This window comes from Pseudorca crassidens, chromosome 12 (genome assembly GCF_039906515.1).
Source record: "Pseudorca crassidens isolate mPseCra1 chromosome 12, mPseCra1.hap1, whole genome shotgun sequence".
NCBI lineage: Eukaryota > Metazoa > Chordata > Mammalia > Artiodactyla > Delphinidae > Pseudorca > Pseudorca crassidens.
In genome coordinates, this window is record NC_090307.1 from 28,842,648 (window position 1) to 28,870,147 (window position 27,500).

At 42.8% G+C, this 27,500-nt stretch overlaps 1 protein-coding gene across 3 annotated transcripts in view; it reads right to left on the bottom strand.

The window, feature by feature from the left end:
• Positions 1 to 27,500, bottom strand: part of SETBP1 (SET binding protein 1) — a 376,816-nt gene that overhangs the window by 97,000 nt on the left and 252,316 nt on the right. For all 3 annotated transcript variants that reach the window (XM_067699221.1, XM_067699219.1, XM_067699220.1), the window contains exon 4: positions 14,905 to 18,364. In XM_067699221.1, coding sequence (XP_067555322.1) covers positions 14,905 to 18,364 — 3,460 coding nt within the window. The remainder of the gene's footprint in view (positions 1 to 14,904; positions 18,365 to 27,500) is intronic.

Here is a 27,500-nt window from a genome sequence, read left to right on the forward strand (position 1 = left end):
TCTCTGACAAGGCCACCCCCCTAATCCTCCACACAGATAGCCAATTAAGCAGACCATGCCCCCACTACTCATATTTTTTTCTCCCAAAACGTATCATACTTTGTTGTTATTTAATTATTTTATTTGCTCTTTTTCTCTTCTGCATCAGTTAGTAGACTGTAAACTCCATAAATACAGAAGCCTTATCTTTCTTGATCATTTTTATATTCCCAAGACTTTTACAAAATATATATGTAATGCATGAATAAATGCACAGCTTTTCGAAGAACACTGTATATATATTCATGTTAACCCCAAGCTGTTCCTCTCTGTTCCCCATTTATGTAAATCCAGCCTATTCTTCAGGGCCCAGGTATGGTACCACCTCCTCCATGAAGTGTCCCATGTGCGACTCCAGTCTACAAATAAACTGTCCCTCTTCCGAGTTCTTTATCATCCAGCTTAGCAATTTGTGGTTTGATAATTGACTTTTATTTTTTTTTACTGCATTTTCAAAATTATCCACGAGATAGACCTTCATCTACCAGATCACAAGGAGAAATCGACAAAGAACACAGGTAATCAGTCATGAGGCAAATGTTAGTATTGTCCCTTCTGAACGCTGTTCTGAAAGGAAGACAGAGCACGTGTAAAAGTCAGAAGGTATGGAAGCACAAGGTACCTGTGTTCAGGGAACAGCAGGAAGTTCCAGGCACTGGAGCATGGGGGAGGGGAGTGTCCAGGAGTCAGAGAGATGCAGTAGAAGGGAAAGCAGAGATATTGGACCCTCTGCTGCCAGAAGGGCCACATGGAAAACAGAAGAATGAATGCTGGTAGTTTCTAGGAGCAAAGACCAGCCCCTGGCTAACAGCCAGCAGGTACTTCGATGCTAAAAGCACAAGGGGGCTTCCCTGGTGGCGCAGTGGTTGAGAGTCCGCCTGCCGATGCAGGGGACGCGGGTTCGTGCCCCGGTCCGGAAGGATCCCACATGCCGCGGAGTGGCTGGGCCCGTGAGCCATGGCCGCTGGGCTTGCGCATCCGGAGCCTGTGCTCCGCCACGGGAGAGGCCACACAGTGAGAGGCCCGCGTACCGCAAAAAAAACCAAAAAACAAAACAAAAAATAAAAGCACAAGGAACTAAATGAGAGCTCAACCTGAATGAGACTGGAGGCCCATCCTTGTCCAGAACCTCCAGCCCTGCACGCACCTTGATTTCAACCTCATGAGATCTTAAGCAGCTAAGGCTTCTGGACCTCTGACCTACAGAAACTGTGGGCTAATAAACTTGTGTTGTTTCAAGCTGCTAAATCTATGATAAATTTTTACAGCAACAATAGAAAATGAATACAAATTTCACTATTTCTCTTATCACTACATTTTTATGGCTGGGGTGAGTAGATAAATTGGTCTTCAAAACAGGTGCCACTGACTAGTGCTAACAGATCCTGGCTGCGGCAGACCAAATGCCAAAGGGTTGAAACTGCCTCCCCTTTCAAGAGACTTCCAAGTCCTGCCGATGATGCCGGTACAGTGAACTTGCAGTTATCTTTGAGTGAAATGTGTATTTTGTTATTTATCCACCATAACTGTCTAATCCTGACACCTTATCTTTGTCATCAAATACAATTGTGGTCCAGCGGATGTCTGCACCTCTGTGTGCATATGTGTGTTCAGAGGGAGATTTAACTTCACCCCAATAAGAGCACAACTGGGAGAGAAAGCCTGCTGTTTAAAGAAGACTTCTATAGAAATCTGCTGTGTTGTATTTCCTGTGCTTGAATATATTATCCAAAGTGGAAGTGAAAGGAAATGAACATTATTAATGACCATGTGGTAAGCTGTGTGCTGGATGCTCTCATGTATATTCTACTTTTCTTTGGCCCTCATAAAACTCTGCCAGGTAGGTATTAATAGCCTCATTTTTCAGATGAGGAAAAAGAGGATCAAAGAGGCTCAGTTGCCCAAGGTCACACTACTAGTAAGTGGGGATTTAGCATCCAAATCTGCATCCAAGAGGCTTTAGCTCCCTGGCATTTTAACGATCTAGTATGCTGCCTTAGGAGTTGCTGAATTTATTCTTAAGCTAGTGAACTGTGTCCTGTGCAGCTCAGATTTTATCTGAGTGAGTCATGACATTCTTACCTAAAATAAAGATAAACAATATGAGGCCATATAGAAATAAGCGCTGAAATGAACGTGAAGATATTAGTTATACCAGAGAAGCAGGATATGCCAGAATGGTTAAGGAAATAAGTAGGTAAGATTTAGAAGCCAGATTGAAGAGATGTTCTATGTGAAGGAGGCAATGTGGTGACTGGTGATTCAGCTTAAGGCTAATTATGGTATTTTCTGTAGGGTAAGGTGGATTTTGCAGAACTCACAGCAAGTCAATAAGCTGAAAATGATCAGAAAACAAGGTGAGACTGTGCGGGTAGATAATAGAGGGTCTTTTAAGCCAGATAAAGAATCTTGGACTTGATGCAAGAGGAATGGATACTTCTACGTCTGGCGTCAATTACACATTTCACTATGGCTACCTTCATGGATGTTCCATGAAAAGCTATTTCATTCTTCTTTTTCCGTTTCAATAATTAATATATTTATTTAGTTAGAGCTCTAAGGGGTAGGGTGTAAGGAATGGAAACAAAGGAGCTTTGCTCTGGGCTGATTATTGCCAAAAGGATCCCTGAAATGCAGAATGAAGTAGAGAAGCATTGCTGTGGACCAAGAAGGTGCAACCCTGGCCTGGTGGAAGGCCAGCCCACATGAACGAAGTATTTCTGGGGTTTGAGGGGCTTCCATAGGCAGGCAGAGCTGACATCCCGCACTGGGGAAATCACTTGAGGGAGCCATTACCCAGTGTCCTCACCAGTGGCAGAAGAAGACACCCAGAAATAAGCTTTTCCTCTCTAAGACCACTGAGACAGCGTTTCAACTATTATAATTAATATCAATTGGACCTGGAAAAATAATGGAGAAAACGTAACTACGAAAAGTTATTTCAGCTATTTTATTTAATAAAATAAAATTTTATTTGTACTGTCCATGAAGACTTAAGAAATCTGGAAGATTTTCTCTTCTCCTTTGCCTAATAACCTATGCAAATACCCATCTCAGAGCATACGTTGATGTAGGCTTCCTGAGTGAGGAGGAATGGAAGAAAAAACAAACAGGGGAGCTGCCTTTTGAAATGGGAACTATTGGCTTTCCAGCTTCACCTTAGATATATCCATAGGTATATGAGGAAGGAAAATAAGCAAGTACAGGTAGTTCTTTGTGTCACAAACCCATAATCAATAGCTGGCTCCCTCTCTTTAAGTGATCTCATCTCAGTATGAGTGACAGCAACACTGACCAATGAGAGTAGCTATAACTTGACGTACGTGTGTGTGTGTGTGTGTGTGTGTGTGTGTGTGTGTGTGTGTGTGTGTGTGAAGTGGAGGTGGTATCTGTAACAGACACTGGCTGGTTGCATTTTCCACTTCAGGGTGGAGTCATGGATCTCAAGCTTTGGAAAATTTATTGCATTCCCCCTTGTCAGATTCTGATTTGAGAGAAACACTGAACACCCGGCAAATCTTGGGAAAAAGTTCTGGCAACCATCTTCAGCTGTGACTAATTTGTCCCCTGCCCGGTTGCTGTCCTGGAACTTGAACTCTTATGGAGATCTTAAATAGGACAGTCTGGAAATCTGGATGGTTTTCATGCCCAATTGCTGCTGCATTTATTTTAAAAATATACTCCCCCATTTGGGCAATGACACAGAATGCAGAATGAAAGGTTGTGGTACTATGGTGGTCAGTTCTGGGAAGGGACTTGAGAGAAAACTGAAACGACCAGGCAGCTGAAGTGGCGATGAGAAGAGAGGAGAAAGAGGGATGATGGGGGAGGGGAGCATGGGCCGGGTTTCCTGGGCTGCTGGGGAGGCAGGTTGCAAGGTGAGCAGTTACCAACACCAGCTGGGGACTCGTGTTATTTACCTTATCATAATAGCTATTTAGTGAGATTGTAGGTGATTTCATGTTTCCTATACATGTTTTTCTAAATTTTCCAAAGTTTATTCACTAACAGGTTTTGTTTTAGATGATAAACAGTAAGTGTTTTCCCAAATACTCATTTGCTCTATGCAATGGGTGGAGAATCCATTTTTATTGCTGTTGTTGGGGTCTCAAAGAGAAAAATAATATCTAATGCTAAAGCAGTTCATTACTAAACTAGGAGAAATTTGGACAGACTTTTAGGACTATGTCACTCCTATTGAAAGATGACAAGATGTCCCTTACATATTTGTAGTTGTAATACTGCCCAGTACTATGTCTTATACATTTCAGATACTTTTTAAATTGTATGATTAGAATAAATAAAGTAAAACTATAACCAACAGCACAAAGAAGTATATCTTGTAAGAGAAAACCCTTTGGTCCACTGGTCTTTCATGGAATATAAGACATGATAAACTGCTTCAGAACCATAGTTTTTTTACCCAATCCCAATTCCTGGTGGTTGGTCAAAAGGGGACCAAGTCTCCTAACACTTTACCAAACTTTTTAGATGTAGCTCTAAACCCATGGTTTCCTTAGTGATTTGCTCTGGTCTGTTTTTATTTTTATCCTATGTCACTCCCAAGATGCAAATTTTGTATGTTTACTACTAGGTGTGTAAAATCCCTCAAACTTTTCTTTAAAAAATAACAAAGTTTTAAATATTAGGCTTAGTGTTTTGTGACTTAGTGAATAAGACCATTCTTGCTCTCCCTTTGCATCTCCTTTGTGATTTTTCAGAATGGACACACTCCATCAGGGTCTCTGTTCACCAGATGAGGTGAAGGCTCTGCACAGAGAATTGGCCTCACACCCTGGGCTTGGCCAGCCCTGGCTCCAAAGAGCTCCCTTTATATAAAAAACTAACTGTAGTGGAGATCAAATTGCTTATTAGCTAGTTCCTTATTCTGGGCTCGAATATTTAACCCACTGGCAAGGATTCTTGAGGGATAACTCAGAAGCTGAGATATACTACTGACCTTGTCAAAGACTTTGGAAAAACAGTGGGGAAAAAAGGAGGTGATGGGAAAAGTCAGAAAAACTGGAACCTAGCACTTTCTCTGCACAAAACTGGTTCAGTGACATTGGACAAACACTTTAACCCTCTGGGTTTTGATTTCCTTGCCTGTCAAGTGGGAGAAGAACACCTATCTGCAAATCTCAGTGGAGTCTGAAGATCAAATAAAAGTCAGGAAATGTGCTTTGAAAAGCAGAATGCCCTGTTCAGAGGTAAGGGGTAACTGGGATGTAGCCTCAGGGGAAGCTTTTTATCTCTCTGTGTCTTCAGATCCTCCATCAACATGGGAGCCGACCCGGCACACTCATGCCCACCTTCTCAAGCTCCCCAAGCCCTTCAGAGAAGAATGGGAAACTCCAAGCAGAGGCAGCTCTTGGGACTTGCTTGCTCTACTCTGTTGATCCTCCCTCTTAATGCCTCCTTTTTATCCAACTTGTTCTAAATCCTTATGTAATAGGGCAAACACTCATATCAACTTGCTTTTATAGCATGGAACTTACTACTCTGAAATTTATTTTATGGGTCCTTTTTCCTGTAGAATGGGTGTTTATTTCTAGTCATTAATGGTTAGTCTCTCATTATTCTAATTACTTTCCATATGTGTATATACCTACCTCTTGTCTCCTGATAGCTTTACAAAGTCTTTGAGGGAGGCATGTTTCCTGGTACTTCATCATTTCACCCAGCACCTAGCACCAGGCTCACCACCCTTCATGCCCAGCACCCTTTAACACCAGTGTGTCCTCGATCCCTCCGGGATGCAGTTCCACATTCTCTGCATGGCAACTATACCCTCTTAAAAGTCCATCCCCACTCAACTGCTAACTTCAGTCTAGCTAGGTGCCTTCCCGTAACCCCCCACATACACCCACCTCCAGGTCTTAGCTCATCTGGCGCCTCACTCAATCACTATGCATCCACTCTCAAAGGTTCAAGTCCAGGATTCATTTTTTACTGAACACTGACATCCTTTCTGATCCTGGATCACTATGGCTCCCATTGTTGGCCACTGAGTTCACACAGATTAAACTTGGTCTGCATTTATTCTCTGGTTGTTTTATGTATGCTAACTTAAGTCTCTTTGCAGTACAGTATAAGGAAATTAAGGTCAGGGGCCCTTCCTTGCTTTTCGTTTATTCTGGTCTATTTGTTATATCTTGGCACTATGTTACATGTTAAGTAACTAAAGAGCTCCCAATCATTTTGAAGAATGTAAGCTCTTTATGAAACAGCATATATATTTTATTCCACAAAGTAGTAAAGTCCTCTGAAAGATCAACTATTAAGCTTTAGTCTATAATACTTTGCACACAGTGAACATTCAATAAAAGATCCATTTACCAGAACTTGTGATAACCTGAGCAGTTCCTCCACACACTCACAGCAGCACAGCTAATACCCATGGCACCACAAAGAGGAGTTTTCAGAAGTTATCAAACAGCCATTACCATGACCAAAAATTAAGCACCTGTGCATCTGTGGGACGGGAAAGATGCAGGTGGAGCCTGCCTGGAATCACTGACTTCTTTTTAAATACTCACCTTTTCTATATGTGGCCTTCGCAGGGAGGCAGAATGACATAGGATAAAGGGGTCTGGCGTTGTTTTTATGCTCCGCGAATTGGGGGACCTTAGACTGAAGGCCTGTTAAGAATGAGTGCATCACTTCCCGTCAAGGACTGACTACAGAACAAAGCCTTCTAAGAAGCTGGAGCACTGCTAGAACCACAACCAAGTTTTGCTTGCTGCACCTGCAGCCCCTGTTTTCTCATCACCCACTTATTCATCACCTCTTTGCCATCTGAATTTGGCACATAGCCCACCACCTCTTAACCATATAAGGCACTAAATACGTAACTGTTAACTTGTCTGTTTTCTCCAGAGCCACCAGTATGTTCATCCATATTCTCATCTAACCTCATCTTCTATGAACTCTGCAGCTTGGGCCCTAGTGGCTACCCCATTCTTCTGAAATCCATTCTTCCTTGAGCCCTTGGTTCTTCTCCAACACTTCTGTCATTTCTTCTCTGTATCTGCTTGACCCCCTATTATTCTGCCTCTCTCTTTAAGGTGAGCCACAGGGGTTCCCCCGTCCACCCTCTTTCCTTCATTCTCCACAACTGTCTCCTTTGGTAAACCTCTAGCTCTAGCTCTGTACAGTGCTGCCAACTGCTGCCTCAACAACTCATCTCCTTACACACCAACCAGATTCTCTCTTGGATTTCTATAATTCTGTTCATGTGCCACCACTCTTCCAGTTGCCTGAGGCCAACGTATTGGAACCATCTTTGACTTTAGCTAAAGAGATGAGTCAGGAATTACTCTATTATTTTTTTGCTTGAGCACCTGAGTAGGTAATGATGCTTTTATGATGCTTATAAATCTAGGGGGTGGTCTGGGGGAGGAAGGGCAGGGTAGTGGGTACAATTCAAATAAGAAAGGGATAATTACAATATCATATGAAAAATTCAAAGATGGGATAAGTTTGCCCAACCCAGGCTAGAGGGAGGGAGCAGTCAAGGGAAAAAGACAAATTATAATTTGGTCATTTCGTGACTTTCCTCTGAATAATGAAATGGCTGCCCACTGTCTGCTTAATTAAGCACAAGCCCCAGAGTGTGGGGAAAAACCTTTAAACTCCAGCACGACATTCTTTTCCAACCTTATCTACCATGATTCCCCAACTACAGATCCTAACCTCAATAAAAGTAGACGAAACACCATTTCCCAAATGTTTCTTGGGTATTTCCACCTAAATACGTTTGTTTACATTGCTTCCTTCCTACTCTGTGCTTGCCTCCACTCCCTCCCAACACCATCTCACCATCTCCATTCTCCGAAAGACTCTTCCATCCTTTAAGACCCATCTTGAATGGTAACTACCAAACAGAAGCATTTCCTGGTCCCACATCTCCACCCCCACTGAAAACGTGGCGGTGGCTCACCCTCACTTGGACAGCCCAGCACGTCCTTCTCTGTTGACAGCCCAGTCTCTTCTCTATGACTTTCTGATTGCCGTTACAGTCTGCCTTACGAGTTGCATCCGTTTTCCTCCCCTAAATTATACAGGAGAGCCTTCTGGATTGTAACCTCTTTGACAGCAAAAGCATTGAGTTACTTAAGGACTCCCCCAGGACTTCACCAAGCCATGCATATACTAGACACTAAATAAATAATTTAAAAAGTTTTTCTCTTGTTTTTGTCAATTCCCCTTGAATTCAGTGTGAAGTGCTATACTGGCACAAGCATAGTTCACAATCCTAACAAGTATTCAGTCCTGTTGATTGTTTGTTTATAGAGTGAAGAGATGTTTTTCTGGAGGGTCCTTTCAAAGGCACCATCCTTATCTCTGCCCAGTGACAGGCTAGCCTTTGGAAGCCATGCTTTACTGATTTCTCTGGTCAAGAAAGGTTCCATGTTGTATCAAAGCCAAGTCTGTCAAAATTGTGACTTCTCTGCACCCACACCTGAATCTTCATAGTTCTCCAAAGCCACAGAAGTATATATAAAAACGTCCAACAGGACGGGGGAATGTTTGCCAACTGTGGGAAGATAAATGACCTGGAGACTTCATGCTCCAAAGGCAGATTGCTGGATTTCTGGTTCAGCGTAGCAAAAGAGATGCTGTTTATTTGTTTGTTTGTTTTTTTCATTGCCAGAAAGTTATGGGTCACAACATTTAATTTGATTAATTCCAAAAGGAAACCTTAGGAGGAACTGTGGGAGGCTTGATAAAATAAGTATGTGCAATTGTTAAGACAGGAAAGGAAAAAAAAATGACTTCCATTAGAGCCCACAAAGATCACTTCCAGTCCCAAACATGGGTCCCCAGAGATAGCCTGGAAGCCAAATTATTGTCAAAGAGAGGCTTACCTTTTACAACAGCTCACAGCAAAAGAAAACATATAGCTTAACATCCCTCCCACAATTCACTTTTCTGTTTTTTTTTTTCTTTTATTCTCTCTCTCTCTCTCTTCCTTTCCCTTTCCCCCTGCCTTATGTTACTCTTCCCAGCCTGAGCTCTTCTACCAATTAGATATGTATCATTGGATGAGTCACTTGAACTTCCTAAGCTCCAGTATGCTCAAACACCTAAGCAAAATGATGTGTTTATATTACATTATTAAGATTCTTTTACTTCTGAGTGTGAATATAAATGCAAGTTTGCTCTATCTGCTCCTATACAATTGGTCATATTAGTGCTCTAACTTATTTGTTTCTAAGGTGATGAACTGTGGTTTTAGCCTGCACAAAGAACAAGCTAATTTGTTGGTGGATCCTATGAGGTTCCATCTTTTGGAAAGGTGAGATCAAATGGCTAAGTGAAGTCACTTGAGCCAAAGATAAATGGAGTGTCACACAGATTAAGACACAGACCAGAGGCATCTGTTTTGAAACTTCACTGAATAGCTAATTAATTGGCCAACTTGGCCATAACTTCAGCATTTTCTCTTTAACTGCACAATCTAGGGAGGGGTGTGTGTGTGTGTATTCAAATTCCATTGTATAAATTTGAGAATCCTAGACTATCATGTCTGGTCAGAACATTTATTGTCCTCGTATCACTTGGGAAAACTGAGAGTCAAAAATATAAAGAGGTCTTTCAGCTGGTTAGCATAGGAGACAAGACTGGGGCAGGTACTCATAATCCTGCTAAACCACACAGCAACCATTCGCTAATTAATCTTTCACTTCCTCCTACAGGATGACCCAGAATTCAACTTGGATTAAGGTTAAACAGACCACACTTCATCAACTTTCCATTTTTTACTCTTCCTTCTTTCCTGGTTTTAACTTTCTCCTCCCATGAGTCCTCTTCTTCCTTCTATTCCAGTTTTAGAAAACCTTCCTCACACATGTTTCTTTTGTATGGTTTTCATGACATTTTGTCCATGTGGTTAATTCTCTCATCTGGATGACTGCTTTGAGGAGACTTTTGTATTATTCTTGGCTTGGGCATCCATTTCCTGCCTGTGAGTGACAACAGAGACTGCCTCCCAAAATGCCCACAGTGCCGATAAGAGGAGCTGGCATAGGGTAAGATAGAGCCACAAGGAGAGGTGGAGTCAGCCAGTCTCAAAGGAATCCAGCTACATACATGGCAGGACTCTGATATCTGAGAGGTGAGCTAAGGATGAATTCTCAGCATCCATTCATCATGAGGAAAGTACCTGACACTGGGGACTCAGGATGGCAACCTTGACTAAGAATGGCATTGGAATAAGAGGTAACAGGTATAAACTTACACTTCTCACTGTTTCCCCAACATCTGATGGGAGCCTGGACAGCAGTGGTCAAAATGCCTGGAGTTCCTGGCATAATTTTAGGTCAAAGTATGCAAAGATTGTTTCCAAGAGGTTGGAACAGGAAGAACATCATTCACACTAGAGACCTCTTCCACCGCCTCATGAGAACTTGGCTCTGAGAGCATACAGCATCATTCTATGTATTGTCACCCTTGGACAGGTTTGCTCTCTCGGAATCTGCTGCATGTCAGGGTGCGTGAGATGGTGGTGCCTGGTGGGAGAGCAGCACAAATGAGGGCCAGTAAGGCTTCTCCCAACTCTGAGAGTCTGTGGATTACACCTTCCCACTATTTATCCATTATTTGGCCCCAAGCAAGCATTTTTATAAATGAAGATTTACCAGATGGTGTGCATTTAGAAAATAGGTCAAAAGAGTCACTGCCTTTTGAAACCAAAGAAGCAGTAGGACAGAAGGAGTAAAATACAGGAAAAAGGCAAGGAGTCTGTGTAATTTCTTAGATCTAGGTATGTTGAAAGGGGGCTAACAAGACAATGCATCCATCTGCTGGGGCAGGGGGATGGAGGATGAATGACTTTCCAAGCAGGAAAGAGGAAATGGAGTGTGCAACTGCTGCTATTGCTAAATGGGGTCTCTAATTCCTCTTCTCCATAATGGTAATGACTTCCATTTATATGGTGCCTTTCATCAGTTCTGATCTGAGGGAGCACTCAAAGGCCTCTTTTCACTCCACCCCTAAATCTGGTCCTCAACAGGGTAAAGAATGGTATCTGTATTTATGCCATATCTATTTTGGAGAAGACTAGCTCATGTGAAATTGGACATTAAGATGCTATGGAAATGAACCCAGAATGGAGAAGGAAGAGGTCGAGGAAGAGAAGGTGTGGAAGGGAAGATGCTTATTTCTAATCATGACCTTCAGTACCATCCAGCTGAACAGACACCGCGACTCAGATACTCTGAAAGATCTTAATGCCTCCAGTAACCTCAGCCTCATCCTGTCTCCCAGCTTTTAATGGGTCTTGGCACTCTTTGGAGTGTATAATATTAAGGTGAATGCATTGGGTTCCAAGTGCTACTAAGGACATTTTTTTCCTGATGCTTTAGGGATTCAGGAATAGAGGGGATATTCAGGATATAGGCAAGGAGAGGCCAAGGTTTGGAAGGAAAGGGAATGATAAGGAATCTGGTCTGTTCCAATAAGATATTCAACAAGATGTGTAGGCATAACTCACATAGACACAGAAGCCACTAACAATTAAGATTCATGAAAATGTTCAGAAAAAAAGAGAAAACCTCACACAACACAAAAATAAGCACCAAGCAGTGGCATAAATAACTCAGGGAATTGGATTTCAGTAAGGACAGAAGTGGAAACCCTGTCAATGTATATATCAATATTTCCAGGCTGATATTTAGAAAAGCTTAGGCCATAAGAAATCCTCCTTCATTGGTTGGGAACTGAATAAAGGAATGTCTTTTTGTCTTAATTACTCTCTTCTGCACTTATCACATAATCACTGTGCAGATGCCCTAGGGGAAAACATGAAATCAGAGGATAGATGGGATTCTGAGAGGCAGGGTGGTGGTGGGATATAGGGACACTGGGCTGGGGACCAGGACCTGTGTTCTAGACTTGGCCTTAACTAGTTGGGTGACATGCAGCTGAGTTGCAATGCAGTGGGCAAAGCCCTGGGCTTAGAATAAAAAGTGACAGCTTTCTGAACTTGGACAGGTCACTTGATCTCTGAGCCTCAGTGTGCTAATCCATAAAATGGGAATGAAAATATTTCTCTTCTAAGATTGCAGGAAGGATGTTATAAGAAATACATGTAAAATGGCAAACATGCCATACAAAAGAGGTCTGGCCCAACTCTCTGAGTTACAGATGGGCAGATAGTACCCCAGAGAGATAGGATACCATGCCTAAGGTCATAACAGAGTTGGGTGCAGTACTCAATTCCTAGGCTGAATCCAGCTTTCTGTGGATGGCTGCAAAACAAGTAAGCTGGGGAAGGGGAGGGAGAATTTTAAATGAAGTAACGACCACCTTGTGAATGCAAACACAAGGAATTTTGTATGGCTAGAGTGTGGCCGCCCTCAGAGACACAGTGACCGGATGAACCCCTAGCTGGCAAAATTCAACCAGAACCCAAATGTAATACGGTCCAGACATGCAGAAGTCCCAGTAAGACTGCTGAGAACCCTAATGGCAACAATGGCTGGTTTTAGCTTCTGAGACCTTGCTTCTCAGGTCTGTTAACTTACAATTCTTGCTTGTAGGTTCTCAGCAATAACATACCACCATTGTTTTCTAGCTAAACAATGCCAAGAAAATAGAAATAAGAATGCCTTCTGTCATGGATAGTTCTGGTTCTATGGATAAATTCCACCACACTGAAAGAGAAAGCAACAGTACTTCTCATGTTAAAGTTTAATCTTTTAGCAACTCCTGTCCATGTGGGCTTAATTTAGGCTTTGCACAAAAAACAAACACCTTCAACAAAGTCTGATGATCAGAAATGGGGAAACCCAGAAGAGCACATCCACTTGTGCAGACATGAAGTGTGGGCCATTTATCACCTTAGCAAGTGCAGGAAACATGACTGCTAATTGGTCTCTTCATTAACCAAGGAGATCATCTACCACGACAGCAACTCAGAGCTGGGGGTGATTTGGAGCAATATTTAAGTAGCTTCTAACTCATAATCATATCTTTCTTTCTTTCTTTCTCTCTCTCTTTCTCTCTCTTTCCTTTCTTTCTTTCTTTCTCTCTCTCTCTCTTTCCTTTCTTTCCTTCTTTCTTTCTCTCCCTTTCCTTTCTTTCTTTCTTCCTTTCTTTCTTTCCTTCCTTCCTTCCTTCTCTTTCTTCCTTTCTCTCTCCCTTCCTTCCTTCCTTCCTTCCTTCCTTCCTTCCTTCCTTTCCTAATAGATCTTTATTGGAGTACAATTGCTTCACAATACTGTGTTAGTTTCTGTTGTACACCAAAGTGAATCAGCCATATGCATACACATGTCCCCATATCCCCTCCCTCTTGAGCCTCCCTCCCACCCTCCCTATCCCAACCCTCTAGAAAGGAAACCATAAACAAGACAAAAAGACAACCCTCAGAATGGGAGAAAATATTTGCAAATGAAACAACAGACAAAAGATTAATCTCCAAATATACAAACAGCTCATGGAACTCAATATCAAAAAAACAAACAATCCAGTTAAAAAACTGGCAGAGGACCTAAATAGACATTTCACCAAGGAAGACATAGAGATGGCCAAGAGGCACATGAAAAGATGCTCAACATCACTAATTATTAGAGAAATGCAGATCAAAACTACAATGAGGTATCACCTCAAGCCAGTCAGAATGGCCATCATCAAAACATATTTCTTTTCGAAATCTGCTGGCCTAGAAAATGTCTCTAAATCCTCATGAACAGACCTCTTCACCTTCACTAATTATGGACTCTGCATGAAGGGAGAAGACAAACAAGGGATACACATCATAAACAGAGGTGAAATAGTGCACCCAAAGCTTATCAGGGGTAATCAGTCCTTTAAACCAGGCTTTGGCCAGAGGGTTTGTACTGTTTGGGGGCAGGGAGAGCATGAGGAATCCTTTTAGCTTCTGCAGCTCCTAAGAAAGGAGTTTCTACCTTTTTCCTAGTAAATAACTACTCTGTTCTACAGGAGTCTTTTATCATCTGTGTGATGTGTGGACATGGACAAAGGGATATTTATGCAGAAGTGTGAGGCTTCCATGGCAAGGAAGGTTTATGTGGGTGGGCAGGTTAGCAAGGAAATTCTCCCAGCAACTGACAAGGAATGAGCTCTTCCTAGTAGCCACCAGCACTTCAGTTTAGAGATTAGTGGGCAAATCCCATCCCCAGTGGATATGCAAAGAGACACAGCAGTAGGTTCCAGCAGAGGCAGGAGGCTCACAGCACCTTTCAGTCTGGTTCCGCCCACCCTCACCTTTATGCAGGGAAATGACAGGTCAGGGCTGCACTTTAGGGGTCTACCAAGAGCTGCTTATCAGATGCCAAAAAGAGGACAACATGGCTTTGGTCTGTGGCTTCCTTATCAGGTAGACTTCAAGATTCACTGGTCATCAGCTTCCAATGGCTCTACTGTAGATGTTTCAACCTAGGATGTGTGACTTCTAGAGCTAGCATGTCAGGTAAACTAGATACTCATTCCCATCCAACGTTGATTTTCTTGGGATCTTGTTGGTATTCCTAGAGAGTTTTAGAGGTTTTATCCAACTAGCAAATGTACCATCAGGTCAGATGAAGACTTAGGCATAGCATCTTTAATTAAAAGCATAAAGGTAGTGGGTATGGTTGTAGTCTTGGCAGCTACTGGGGCTGCCTCTGGGCCCACAGTTCTCAGGCAATGGCTCCAAGAGAGGAAAGACAGAAAATAACTGATTAAACAATGCATAAAATGTGCAGCAGACTCACATTTGCAAGGAGACCTGTTTTCATTTGGTTTCTACCTCTCTGCAAACTAGTGAACCCAACGTGCCAAAGATGGCGGACTGCTGCAGGGCAGTGCCCAGCAACCAAGTAACAAGACAGTCCAAGTCTGAAGAAAACTCGGCCTTACCTGGAGATAAGGAGGAGTCATAGGAACTTCTCTCCTTGCGGTTCATCTTGAAGGCTTGGATGTCCTTTTCCCTGTACGTCCCAAAGCCTTCATAGCTCCTCCTTTTACTCCCACTCACATCACTGTCCCACTTGTCGTTCGGAGGGTTCATCTCACTGAACACATCCAGGCTCTCTGGTCTTGCGCTGCTGCCGTCCCCGCCATTGCCAGAGTACCGTTTTGTGCACGAGTCCACAGGCTCGCTGCTCAAGTCACCTTTGTCCTTGGCCTGCGTCCAATGCTGGGCATCAGAAAGTGACAGCGTAGACAGGGTGTCCACTTCAAAGTTGTTCTTGGATGCTTTGTGGCTGGCTTCACTGTGCTGGTACTTCTGCTTCTCCTTATGCTTGTTTTTCTCACTCACAAGGGAGAGCTCTTTGTCTGCACTGCTCAGCCGTTCGCTCAGGATGTGGCTGGAGAAGCCTGTGGCTTTGCCTGCAAAGAGACCACTCAGGTTGTCGTGGGTCCCCAGGAGCCGGTCTTCCTTGTGCTTATGCTTATGTTTGTGTTTCCTCTTGTGGAGCCGACCACTGGACAGACCGGCACTGCCCACCTTGGGAGGATTCAGGGATGGCTGCCTGTCACCGAGGCCCATGCCCACGGGCCCCTGCAGGTGCACTCCATGCTTTGCTTTATGCTTAGCCGTACCAGACATCTTCACATGGGAGCTTGTGTGAAACTGAGGTGGTGGCACTGTTGGCCTCATGAATGGGGACGCTGCTCCGAGCGTGTGCGACAGGTACAGAGGAGCTGGGTACTGACTGTAATAACCAAGGTTCATCATAGGCATTGATGTGTAAGGCATTCCATAGGGTGCATAGTAACTTCCACTGGGAATAGGGTAGCTGAACCCTTGTAAAAAAGGCACCTTTGTCATGGTGTCATTGGTTTTTGCAGGCCTACCACGCTTCTTCTTTGACTTTAAGTCTGAAGTCCTACGAAGATAGAGCAACGGGTCATACTGGATATATGGCACCGGGTAATAGTGATCAAAATTAATCCGAAAAATGCTGGGATATGGATTCTCATGGTAAAAAGTATAACTCCGGTGAGAGATCCTGAACACTTGGAACTTGGTGATGAGCTCTTCCAGGTCTGCCAGGAACTGGAGATCATCACGGTTTTGCAGGCTTTTCCGTTTCCTCTTGTGCTTTGGCTTCTTGAGGCTTTCGTGGGCCAGAAAGTTGTCCACGATGAGATGCTTCTGCCGGTGGCCATGCCGGTTCTTTGTGCTGGTGTCAGATGGGATGGCCTCCGGGTTGTCCAGGGAGCAGAAATCAAAAGAGTACCTCCGTCGGGATTCGGAACTCTTCTCTGCTTGGTCAGACGTGCTGTTGTTGTCTGTCCCAATGCCACTGTCACTCGGGATCGTCTCCTCACTGTGGGACTCGCTCACAGGGGACAGTGTTATCTCCTTGAGTGACCCGATCTCGCAAAGGTGTGAAGGGGAGTTGGCCATCAGCCTGGGTGGAGACAGCTTCCAGGTCCCACTATGGATTCCCTTTTGGGTTTTGGTTGGAAGAGCACTGATGGGCTGGAGATTTGGCATAGTTTTCAACTCTGAAAAGTTGGTTTCAGTGCTGGCGGGGCTCAGGTTGCCATTGGACCCACCTAACTGTGTCGAAAGTGGGTGCATAGCTGCTGGTGAAGACGCCACAAGTGACTGAAAGTTGGAAGGCACGACGGGAACATCCGGCTGGCTAGAAACTGGCCTCGGGTGCTTGATGGCTGTTTTGGGTTCTTCGGATGGGGGTGGCAGCTCTGCCCTTGGCTTCCTGCCCCTCTTCTTGCCAATGTAGATGGTGCCCCTCTTACTGACATTTATCTGCTTGCCCAATTTGCTCTCGATTGCTGCTGCCCCAGGGCTGGTCTCTGGGGGAGCTTTGGCCTTCAGCGCAATGCTGCTGGAGCAGGACAAGATCTGGTTCAAGATATTTTTCCTTTTGAGTGTTTTCATCTTATTGATAGTTTTGATGGTCTTCTTATCTAACACCCCAAGCTTTCCAACTTTTTTGTGAAATTTCATCTCACTCATGGGTTTGTCCTCTCCTGGCACTAATTGGGCCAACTTAGCTAAACTACGTCGTCTCTTTCTTTTCTTGGTTCCAGGAAATTCCCGGCTGATGGGACTGACTGGACTGGTGGAGGTCCCCTCATGAATCGTCTCAACCGTGAGCAAAGGCTGCTTCTTTGGTCGTCCCCGCTTCTTTTTTACCGGCGTGATCACAGTAAGACTGTCTGTGTTGGTGTACAGAGGGCTGGACGGGGTTATGGGGTAAGCAGATGGCGGTTCCACCATCAGTTTATCGGAGGTGGCCATGACTGCCTCCCGAAGGAGACTGGTGGGTTTTGGTTTGCTGCACGTCCACCTCCGTTTTGCAGCGAATTTGGGGTGCTGGATTTCTGGCAGCTTTCTTGGAGAGTGATCTGTGCATGTTGGAGGTGTCACGACCATGGGTGGCTTCCGCTGCTTAGATACACCTCCAGGGACAACCTTCTCAGCATTTCCACCAGTTTCAAGGCCAGCTGAGGGGGACTCGTTCTCTATCATTTTACCCAACTTAGGGACACGGGGATCTTTCTTATTACCCTCGGGGTTGGAAAGTATCCTATTAACTACTTCGCTGCTCATAGTGATTCCAGAAGCCAGGGCTTTCTCTGGCATGATCTTTTCCACCACTGCTTTGATGGACTGTCTCTTTTTCCTCTTATGGCTGCTTGGATCTAGGCAGGGTGCCTTGATAGGGATAGTAATCCGGACATGGCTTGAGTCATTTTCAGGATTACTGATGGAACTCACATTCTGCCTGACTGGTGATGCCTCTTGGGCATTATCTGCAGAGTAGCCTTCCCGTTTCCCTTCTGTATTGTCAAATGCTTTCTGAGCATTCTTGACCCAGTCTAGGTCTGAGTTTGGTATGGTTTGACTTATCACATCTTTTTTACTGGACTTTTTCTTGCTGCCTATAGTAGTAGGTGGTTCTGGGGGCTCCTTTGCACCTCCTCCATCTTGATCTACCAAGGGCTGGAGCCCACTGCACTCAGCAGAGCTGCTGGGTGGAGCTGGTGAGCTGTGGTTGCTTGGAGATGAAACCACACCTCCCAAGAGCAGATCTTTGCTACTGTTGGACAACTGACTCCATGTGCTCCCTGCACTGCCTTTCTTACCCTGGGCCTTTGCAAAGGAAGCCAGGGGCTCAAGAGCTGGGATCTTGCTGGTGCTTGCAGTTTCTCTGCCAGACTCTGTACTGATGAAGCAATTCTGAGTGGCAGGTCCATTGTCAGAGTTGGTGGACCAGTCCACGTGGTTCTGGCTGCTGCTTTTTTGCTGGTGCTTTGGTTTTAAGGTGTCACCGGTGAAGTCCTGTGGGAGGCCTGGGTCATAATGGAGAGCTGAGTGTTTCTGTGGCCGCTCGTAAGCCTAAGGGTGGGTGGAGTGGAGAAGGAGAGAGAGAGAAACAAAGATCAGCACGGTGAAACTATTTAAAATTTAATGTCAAAAGGCTTAATTATTCAAAAGTTGGAAACAGACACCTTTAATTCCAGAATGCTTTGTGAAGGTTTTTTTCAATTTCTTTAGTAAAAATACATTGTGTTGATTTTGAACATTAATAAGGATGCTATAATTGCTGTCTTTCTCTCCCTAGATAACAGGAACTTTAACCTATCTTGGTTTAATGCAATCTCAGAATAAGAACTGTTTATAGAGTCAGGAGGGGCCCTAAAGGTCCCTCAGTCCAATGCTTCTATTTTCCAAATGAAGACGCTAAAACTTTAGCCATGAAGAGTCCTGCCCAAGGTGGCAGAGTTCAGGAGAGCATCTGAACTTCCAGACTCCCTGCACGCGTTTCCCTAACTCCAGCTGCAGCTTATTTTTGCCCCAGCTTCTTCTCAAACACACATCTTTCCCTTGCTTCTGCCTACTGCAGTTCATTTCTGTTTGGAGTTTATCCTGGAGTTCAGCATCTCTGCACTCAAACAAGCAACTCATTAGGAACCACTGCAACAAGGAGAAAAAGCACAAGTTGAGGAATTAAGGGGGGGGGGGGAAGTTTGATGACTGCGTGGGGAAAAGTGGGCCAGTCAAGGGCATAGAGAAGAAACGAAAAGAAGCAAAGAAACATGGAAGAGCCCTCAAATCTCTGCCGACTCTAGGAGTGGTGCGTGTTTGGGAGTGAGCCTGCTAAGACATCCTTAAGCCCACATTAGGCCCTGACTACTCTCTTGAGAAAACGCGTGGATATTCTCAAAAGGAACCTTGGAAAAAGAAAAAAAAGAAAAAAAAAAAAAAAAAGGAAACAAGTCTCCTGGACAAATGTGCCAGGAAAAAAAAATAATTATCATTCAAGATCACTCCATTGGACTTTGTCAGCTGTGTTTTTCCCTACATTGGCTCTACATGAACGTCTTCAGACTTTGCACCTTCCTTAGACTAACTCTTCGGCCAGCAAAGGCAGAACGTGTGCTAGAGACACAACATATCAAACGTCTATAAACTCACAAAGGGAATGGATAGTGAACACACTGTTTTGAGATATTAAGCTATTTTTAATATAGATATGTTCACATTGTTCCAGATAGAGTTTAAGCCAGGCTACCAGTACAAAGAAAGCAGTCTTTAAAGCTTATTATAAGTCCTGTTTTATACACAGAGGATGTATTTCCCTAAGATTTGTTAAAGGGAAAATATTAGTAAATTAAGAAAGCTTTGATAATATCCCAACTAAGAAGTATATGATAATGGCTTAGTGAATTTAGGAAGTTTTAACCTATAATATGTATCTGTCTGTTTACCTGTCTATGTATGTATGTACTGTATGTGTCTATCTAGCTGGCTAGCTAGCTAGCTATATATCTATCACCTATCTCTTCTCTGTCTTTTGCCATTGATGCTATAGGATTTACGCTTTATTAGAAAACATTTCTTATTGTCCCTGGTAAGAGTCAAAATGCAGATGGCAGAAAGAATTATGGGTAAAATTCAATATAGTAAAGCAACCAGGGTTTCATTCACACCAGTTCCTGGAATCCCTAGCGTTATTTTCTGCCTCCCTGATTTTGTGAAATCCTGTTTATACTTCCAATATTGAAGCATATTTTTTAAGAATCATGAGAGAGCTTCCCCTGGCCTGTTAAGTGCCCAGGAGAAAATTAAGAAAAAAAAGTATTTAATTTTTTCTTCACCTTGCAGTTTATAGTAGAGACACTGCCATCATCATCTAGAGAACTAATCCTGACACTTGACTTTGGCCGCTAGGTATTACTGCCGTGGACATAGGCTCTATCTCATTTTTGGCAAAAATAGAGAAATCTTATTCATGGCATAAAATAGTAAATCCTACTTATCTTTTATGAGTCAGGGCTTTGTTAATTTGTCATTTATGCTTTGGATTTTAGCTGGCACTATGTGTATACTCACAGGATGACAGGCTAGAAGAGGGCTTGGAAACAAAATTTCCCACTTCTTTGGGTGACAAAATAATTGGTTGCTCACACTAGAACATTCTAGAGAGTTAGTGGTAGTACTTAATAAAAACTGTAGGACAAAAGGTTTAAGTTATTTTGGACCTGGGCAAAACAGCACTCACCTCTCACCTCTACCCTTGTCATCAACCCCTCTCCACTTTTCCAGATCTGTATACTGAAGTCCACAGAGGGGCTTCGTGGTAAAGCTGGAATCTTCACCTCTAATTCCCATCAGTTTTTCCCTATTGCTCCATCTTACTCTTGGCAACTAGCAGAGTCCTTCATTAACTTTTCTTTATGTTCTAATCTCAGCTCAATCCTAGTGAGGCCCCCTACCTTATAGAAATACTCCTATTGTAAGTTTTCATGAAACCATGTATCTCATCTTTGTTGTACTTATCATAGTTTTAAATTTACATTTGATTTTTGTACTAATTGAATTAATGCCTGTCTCCCTTTCTAGCCTGTATACACCATCACAGAGATACCAAGTACAGTGCCTGGCAAATAGTGGGCACTCAATAAACAGTTATTGAATAAATGAAGGAACATCTGCTTTACTATGGGTATTCCATTTTGTCATTAGTGAGATTAATGACCTGCATATTGCAACATATTGTCTGCAGACACTGTTACCTCCTTCAGCCTAATTTCTTATGCCATTCCTTCTGCATGCACCATTGTCTCTCATGAATATATCTATCACAATCCTTGTAATGCGATGTGCCATTTATTTGTATACTTTTCTGTCTCTCTCTCCTAGACTGTAAGTACTTTGAGGTCAGACACACTCATTTATCCTTTTATCTCCAGTATCTATTACAAAGCAAACCACCCAGAAAGTTCTCAATAAATGTTTGTTGAACGAACAAACAAAATAATATTTAAGATGCCTATTACCATGACAAAATATATGGCTGCACACAAAAGACAATAAGCCACCAATCACTCATTTCATAATGGCTCATGATGAAACTGGAGGGCTCAGATGCATTACATGTTGAACAAAAGATTGTTCCCAAATACTTAAGGACTAAAGGCACTTGCCAGGTAACTCCCCTTCAGCGCAATTTTTACTGTTAGTTCTTTCTCATCTCCCATTAATTGTTTCATTTTCCAATTAACCCTGCTTCTGGGGAAGCCCATGTGACTGTCAGGAGGGTGGATTTCACTCTGGCAATTGAAAGGTGGGGCCTGCTCACTTACACTCAGGGCAGACCAGCTGAAAGTAAGCAGTTAAGCATGCCTGGTTCCCAGTGCCTCCATCTGGACATTGCCTGATCCCATTGTTTCTACCATTTCAGCTGCAATTTGCCCTGCTGGGAGAGCTTGGCAATCAAAGGGCAGGGTGGACAAAAGGGAAGCACAACAAAAGATCAGCAGTAATGGGGGGGAAATGGTGCTTTAAACCCAGCACTCAGACGGCTGCAGTGAAGGAGCAAAGAGGACTGAGAATGAGTGCTTTTTAAGGGGTCCAGAAGAACAAGGCTTCCTTCCAGCAGTGGCTGATGGCTATATCTCGTTGCATTTCACAAAATCCCATTTCTTCATCTGTCAGCCATGACAGATTATATACACAATGGTGAGACTGTCAGTTCCAATATGCCCTTCACTGAGAACTGAGCACTTACTCCATTGAGACAGAGCCAGACATCGCAAAACAGGCTCCCGGCTCAATGCAAGGGCAAGCGAGCTCTCCCTCCCATCCTTCTCCAGAGGTCTGGGGATATTATTCCATATAGGGGGCTTTGACTTGGGGCCTTATTAACCCACATAGCACTTGTTTCCATTTCCCCTTTAGATTTTTCTGGGGGATCAGACCTGAATCTTCTATGGACTTTATACTACCCTCAGCCCTCAGCAGGGCTATCTCTGAAACGGTTAGCAAATAAGGGAATACTACATTGGGCCAGATTATTTTTATGGAAGGCTTTTAATACCGTCAAGCTCAGCACGTCTCTTTGAAACTGTGCACCTCAGATTGGGACTTGAACCCACATGCTGGGATTCGAACCCAGCCTAAATCCAGACTGGGACTTGAACCCATGCGGCCAGGACTTGAACCTGGCCAAAACCCTGATTAGGGCTTGAACCCACATGGCTGGGACTCGAACCTGGCCAAAACCCACGATCTTCCAACTGAGATCACACACCTGGTTTCAGGACTTAAGAAGCTCAGATTCTTGATATCTCATCGCAGAAAGAATTCAGTGAGAGACAAAGTGATCGGTGAGAAGTGGATTTATTTAGAGAGAAACACACTCCACAGACAGAGTGTGGGCCATCTCAGAAGGTGAGAAAGGCACCAGGGTATGGGGTTGTCAGTTTTTACAGGAGCGGGTAATTTCATAGGCTAATGAGTGGGAGGAGTATTCCAGCTATTTGGGGAAGGGGCGGGGATTTCTAGGAATTGGGCCACCACCCACTTTTTGATCCTTATGGTTGGCCTTGAAACTGTCATGGTGCCTGTGGGTGTGTCATTTACCTTGCTGATGTGTTACAATGAGTGTATACTGAGGCTCAAGGTCTAGTGGAAGTCGACCTGTCTGCCATCTTGGACCCAGTTGGTTCTAATCAGTTCATGTCATGTCCTTGGGCTCTGTCATTCTTTCTAAGGTTGTGTGCTGCCCCCTTCCCTCCAGTTTCATCTTGGCTGCTTCCCCATCCCCACAAATTGATTGATTGTGGAACTCACAGTCAATTCTGAAGGTATGGCTTACTTTTTATAAGAGCAGTGCTTTCCATGCACCTTGAGCCTAGGCCAAATATTCATCAGGGAAACACCATTCTCAAAACACTAGACAGATTTCTCTCCTACAGAATGTGTGTATGGAAGGAAGTCCTTCTGTAATGTGAAGAATTATTTTGTAAAGTAGATAACTATCTCCTCCCCCACAACCAACGTATAAATTGGCTTATACAGAATCTAAATTTTGTACAAGTCAGATTTCTTTTTAAAAAGCACTTTATTTTTACATAATTTTAAAAACAAGCATTAAATCACTGCATAAAAACTTAAAAGTCTGTGAAAATGGAAGAAAGGAAGTCACCCAGCCTTATCTCAGGCTTATCTAAAGCAAGTTTTGTCACAATGAGAGGACGACATGACGATTTGGGTCTGAGAAAAATCATATCAAAAATCAAAAATCAAGCATGACTTTGTGGATGATAAACTACTCTTTTGGGTTAGCTGTGTTTGTGCTACTTTTGACAGCAATAATTTAAATTTACTGTTTGTGGGATATTTTGCTTTACGTGAACAGGAAAATGTGCCTGGGTATGAAGGAATGAGGGGAGCTTTATCTCTTATTTTGGCACCTGGTACTTCTCGAGATGTGGTCCTAGATCCCTGTATCAGAGCCACCTAAGGTACTGGTTACTAATACAGATTCCTAGGCCCCACTGCAGATAGGCTCATTTGCCATCTCCCAGGGTGGGACCAAGGAATGTGCATTTTAACATGCTCCCCAGATAATTCTGATATATAATTGAGTTGTAAAACCACTTATCTAATGTTTTAACACCATAATTCCTCGGGGGTGGGGCTCTTCCGTGGTTGCTGTGACATTCACAGCACGTTTTGGTGGTAAATATGCAGAGCAAAACACCACAGACCTGTTAGGATATGTAATTTGGCACCACTGAGTATTCCTGTTTTGCTCTCTGAACTCTTTGTAATTTACATAGTAAGAAACTCTAACACAGTCCATCCTCTGTTTAGGTTTTCCAAGTACACTGCATGGTGGGCAGAGGTCAGTTATATGGGTGGATGAAAATACTGTCCTTCCAGAAAGAACTAGGCATGCAGGGGTTTGTGACCTCCCACCCTGGGATTTCTATTTCCCCAACTCATCCAAGCCAATCCCCAGAGTTCTGGGGAATCTTGGCATTCCACCCCTGAGTCTTGAAGCAAGTGCTCAAGCCTGAGCAAGAGCTGAGTGTGGGAGAAAAGGAATGCAACCACACACTGTCTGATTAAAGGTTCTCAACCCTGGCTGCATGTTAGAATCATCCAGGAAGCTTCATAAAGAACACCATAGCTGGGATCTGATCCAGACCAATTAAGTCAACATTCTAGAGGTGGGACCTGAACAGTAGTACATTTTTCAAAGCTCTCAGTTATCCCAATGTGCAGACAGAGTTGAGAACCACTGGATTATATCAAAGACAGGGGTCTGGGTTAGGGACTAAAGAGGCTCTGATATTATCAGGAGATGTTCCAGCTCAGTGGTTTTCAAATGTGTTCCACAGAGTCCTAGGATTTTGTAAAGACATTTCTGAACTGTAGCCAGTGGATTGGGCAACAGAGAAGCTCCATTCTTTTAACCCCCAATTGAACAGAGCAGCCTTGCAAAGGATTTCATTAAAGAGAAAGGAGGTGGAGAGAGATGGTTCTGTCACTTAAGAAAAGACTGAAAATTACCATTTAGGCTCATGAATAGGAGGAATGCACATGCCAGCTTCCATTGAACTTGCTCTCAAAGCATCTCTCCTCAGCCCAGTTCGTTCCTGCATTTGCTAATGGTAGGTAGAGAAGAATGTCACTAAGTACCCTATTTGAACCATGGCTTTATGATCCTGTGATTCCACAGAATTCCATGAATGTCTGTGTCCTTTCAAAATTCATACGTTGAAATCCTAACTCCCAGTGTCATGGTATTAGGAAGTGAGGCCTATGGGAGCACAATGTGATTAGATCATGAGGGTGGAGACTTCATGAATGGGGTTAATGCTCTTATAATAAAAGAGACCCCAGAGAGCTCACTTGTCCTTCACCATGTGAGCACACAGAGAGAAGACAGCCATCTATGAACGAGGACGCAGGCTCTTGCCAGACACTGAATCTGCCAACGCCTCGCTCTTGGAATTCCCAGCCTCCAGAACTGTGAGAAATAAATTTCTGTTTTTACAAGGCACTCAGTCTATGGTATTCCGTTACAGCAGCCCAAACAGACTAAGACAATGGAACACAGAAAAGCCCCTAAATGGACATGAAGTTTCCAGTTACATATATACAGTCCTCATTTCCTGTCACATCAATTGCCCTGGGAAGTTACCTTAGTGTGGTTCCCATAGGAACAATTCCTGATTTGCTGTTTGGGGACTGTGAGTGATATTAAAGCACTCCTTTTATTGGGGGTGATAACAGCTTACACAAATACAGAGGCACTATCATATGCTTCCTTGAGTACACAGTAATTCTGCATAATTAATGATTGCGGACTTGGTTCCAACCATAATGGTATTAATAGGTATTAGACTTAACTTTTCTATGGAAATAAACATAAAACTATGAAATACATGAAACAACTATTTTCAGGCTTTGAGCAACAGGTAATATGGGCCGTGATTCTAGATAGAAGGAAACTTAAGAGGCTCTGCCATATCCCTAGTTTTCTGCCCAGGAGAACTTTCTAAACCTGGGCACAGGGAAGTGGAATCCAGAGAACTGTAATTTCACTGGGTAGAGGAAACAGAGATTATAGTTTGAGACTTTTGAGGGGACTAGAACTTGGGGGACAGGGCACCTGAGAAGAGGGAGATATGTAGAAAAAGAATCCTAGAAACCTTAATAGAAATACCCTATGTCTTTGGCCAAACTTTAATCTGCACTTGAGGGCAAGATTCCACGAAGCATAGCAGATATTTGCTACTGGGGGCTATAAGCTGAACATAGAGTCCTAAGGTCACAAAATATTGGGCAGTGTTGGATTTCTGACTAGCCAGAATGGGGAGACTTTAATAAATATCCCAGACGGTCAGTTGATATCCCAGAATTGGTACTCCTTAAGAGTAGGATTACTCAAGCCCTAGCATAAAAGCTAGCAAAGTCTAAAAAGAATCCTTAATAAGATAAAGCAAATCTGCCAGTAAATTAACTACCAATCAGAGCAAAAGTAAAACTCTTCAAAGGAAAACAAAGAATTATTAGACAAACACTGAAGCAAATATGACGCATACCCAGGAGGGTAGATATAGATCCAAGGCCCTCAAAACAGCCATTATAAAGATGGTCAAGTAGTAAGGAAAAGATGGGAATAACTGATGAACATAAGGGAAATCTCAGCACAGAGATGGCAACTATACCAAAATAACAAAATGAAATTCTAAATTGGAATAATACAATATCTGAAATGAAAAATTCTCTTGATGGGCTTAATATAAGCATACAAGACACAGTAGAAGAGAAGCTCAGAGAACATGAAGAAAAGACAGCAGAAATTATCCAAATTGAGGGGTGAGTAGGGTGGGAGAGGGAGATTAAAAAACAAACAAACAAACAGCACTTCAGTGACCTATAGAAAAGTATCAAGTGGTCTAACATACATATAATTAGAATGCCAGTAGAGAAGAGAGAATAATGCATGTGGATTCACATAGCTAAGAATCTCAACGAATCCCAAGCAGAATAAGCACACAAAAAAACTACATCTAAGTACATTGTAAACAAATTGATGAAGTCCAAAGAGAAAATGTTAAAAGCAGCCAGAGAAATAAGACACATTATATACAGGGAAATAGTGACAAAAACAATGTCTGATTTTTATCAATAAAAATCAAGCCAGAAGACAATGAAATAATATCTTTAAAGTACTAAAATGAAAATAAAGTCAACTTAAATTTCTCTATCCCATGAAAACATTCTTCATATATGAAGGCAAAATAAAGATATTTTCAGATAAATAAAAAGTGAGGGAATTCACTGCTGGTAGACCTGAATTACAAGAAATGTAAAAGGAAGTTCTTTAGCCTAAAGCGAAATAACACCAGATAGAAACTCAGATCTACATGAATGAATGAAGAACATGGAAATGGTAAATACGTGGGCATATATACAACGTCTTATTCTCGGTCTTAAAATCTTCAAAAGGCAACTGACTGCTTAAAGTGGAAATAACAACAGTGTATCATGAAGCTTATGACATTTATAGAAATAAAATGTACAGTAATAAAACAAAGAGCAAGAGAAGGTATATGGAAGTATACACTTGTAACGTGCTTATATTTGAAGAGATGTAATATTAGATTAAAGTAGATGTGATACTTTGAGGGTGCATACTGTAATCACCAGAGCAACCACTAAAAATAAA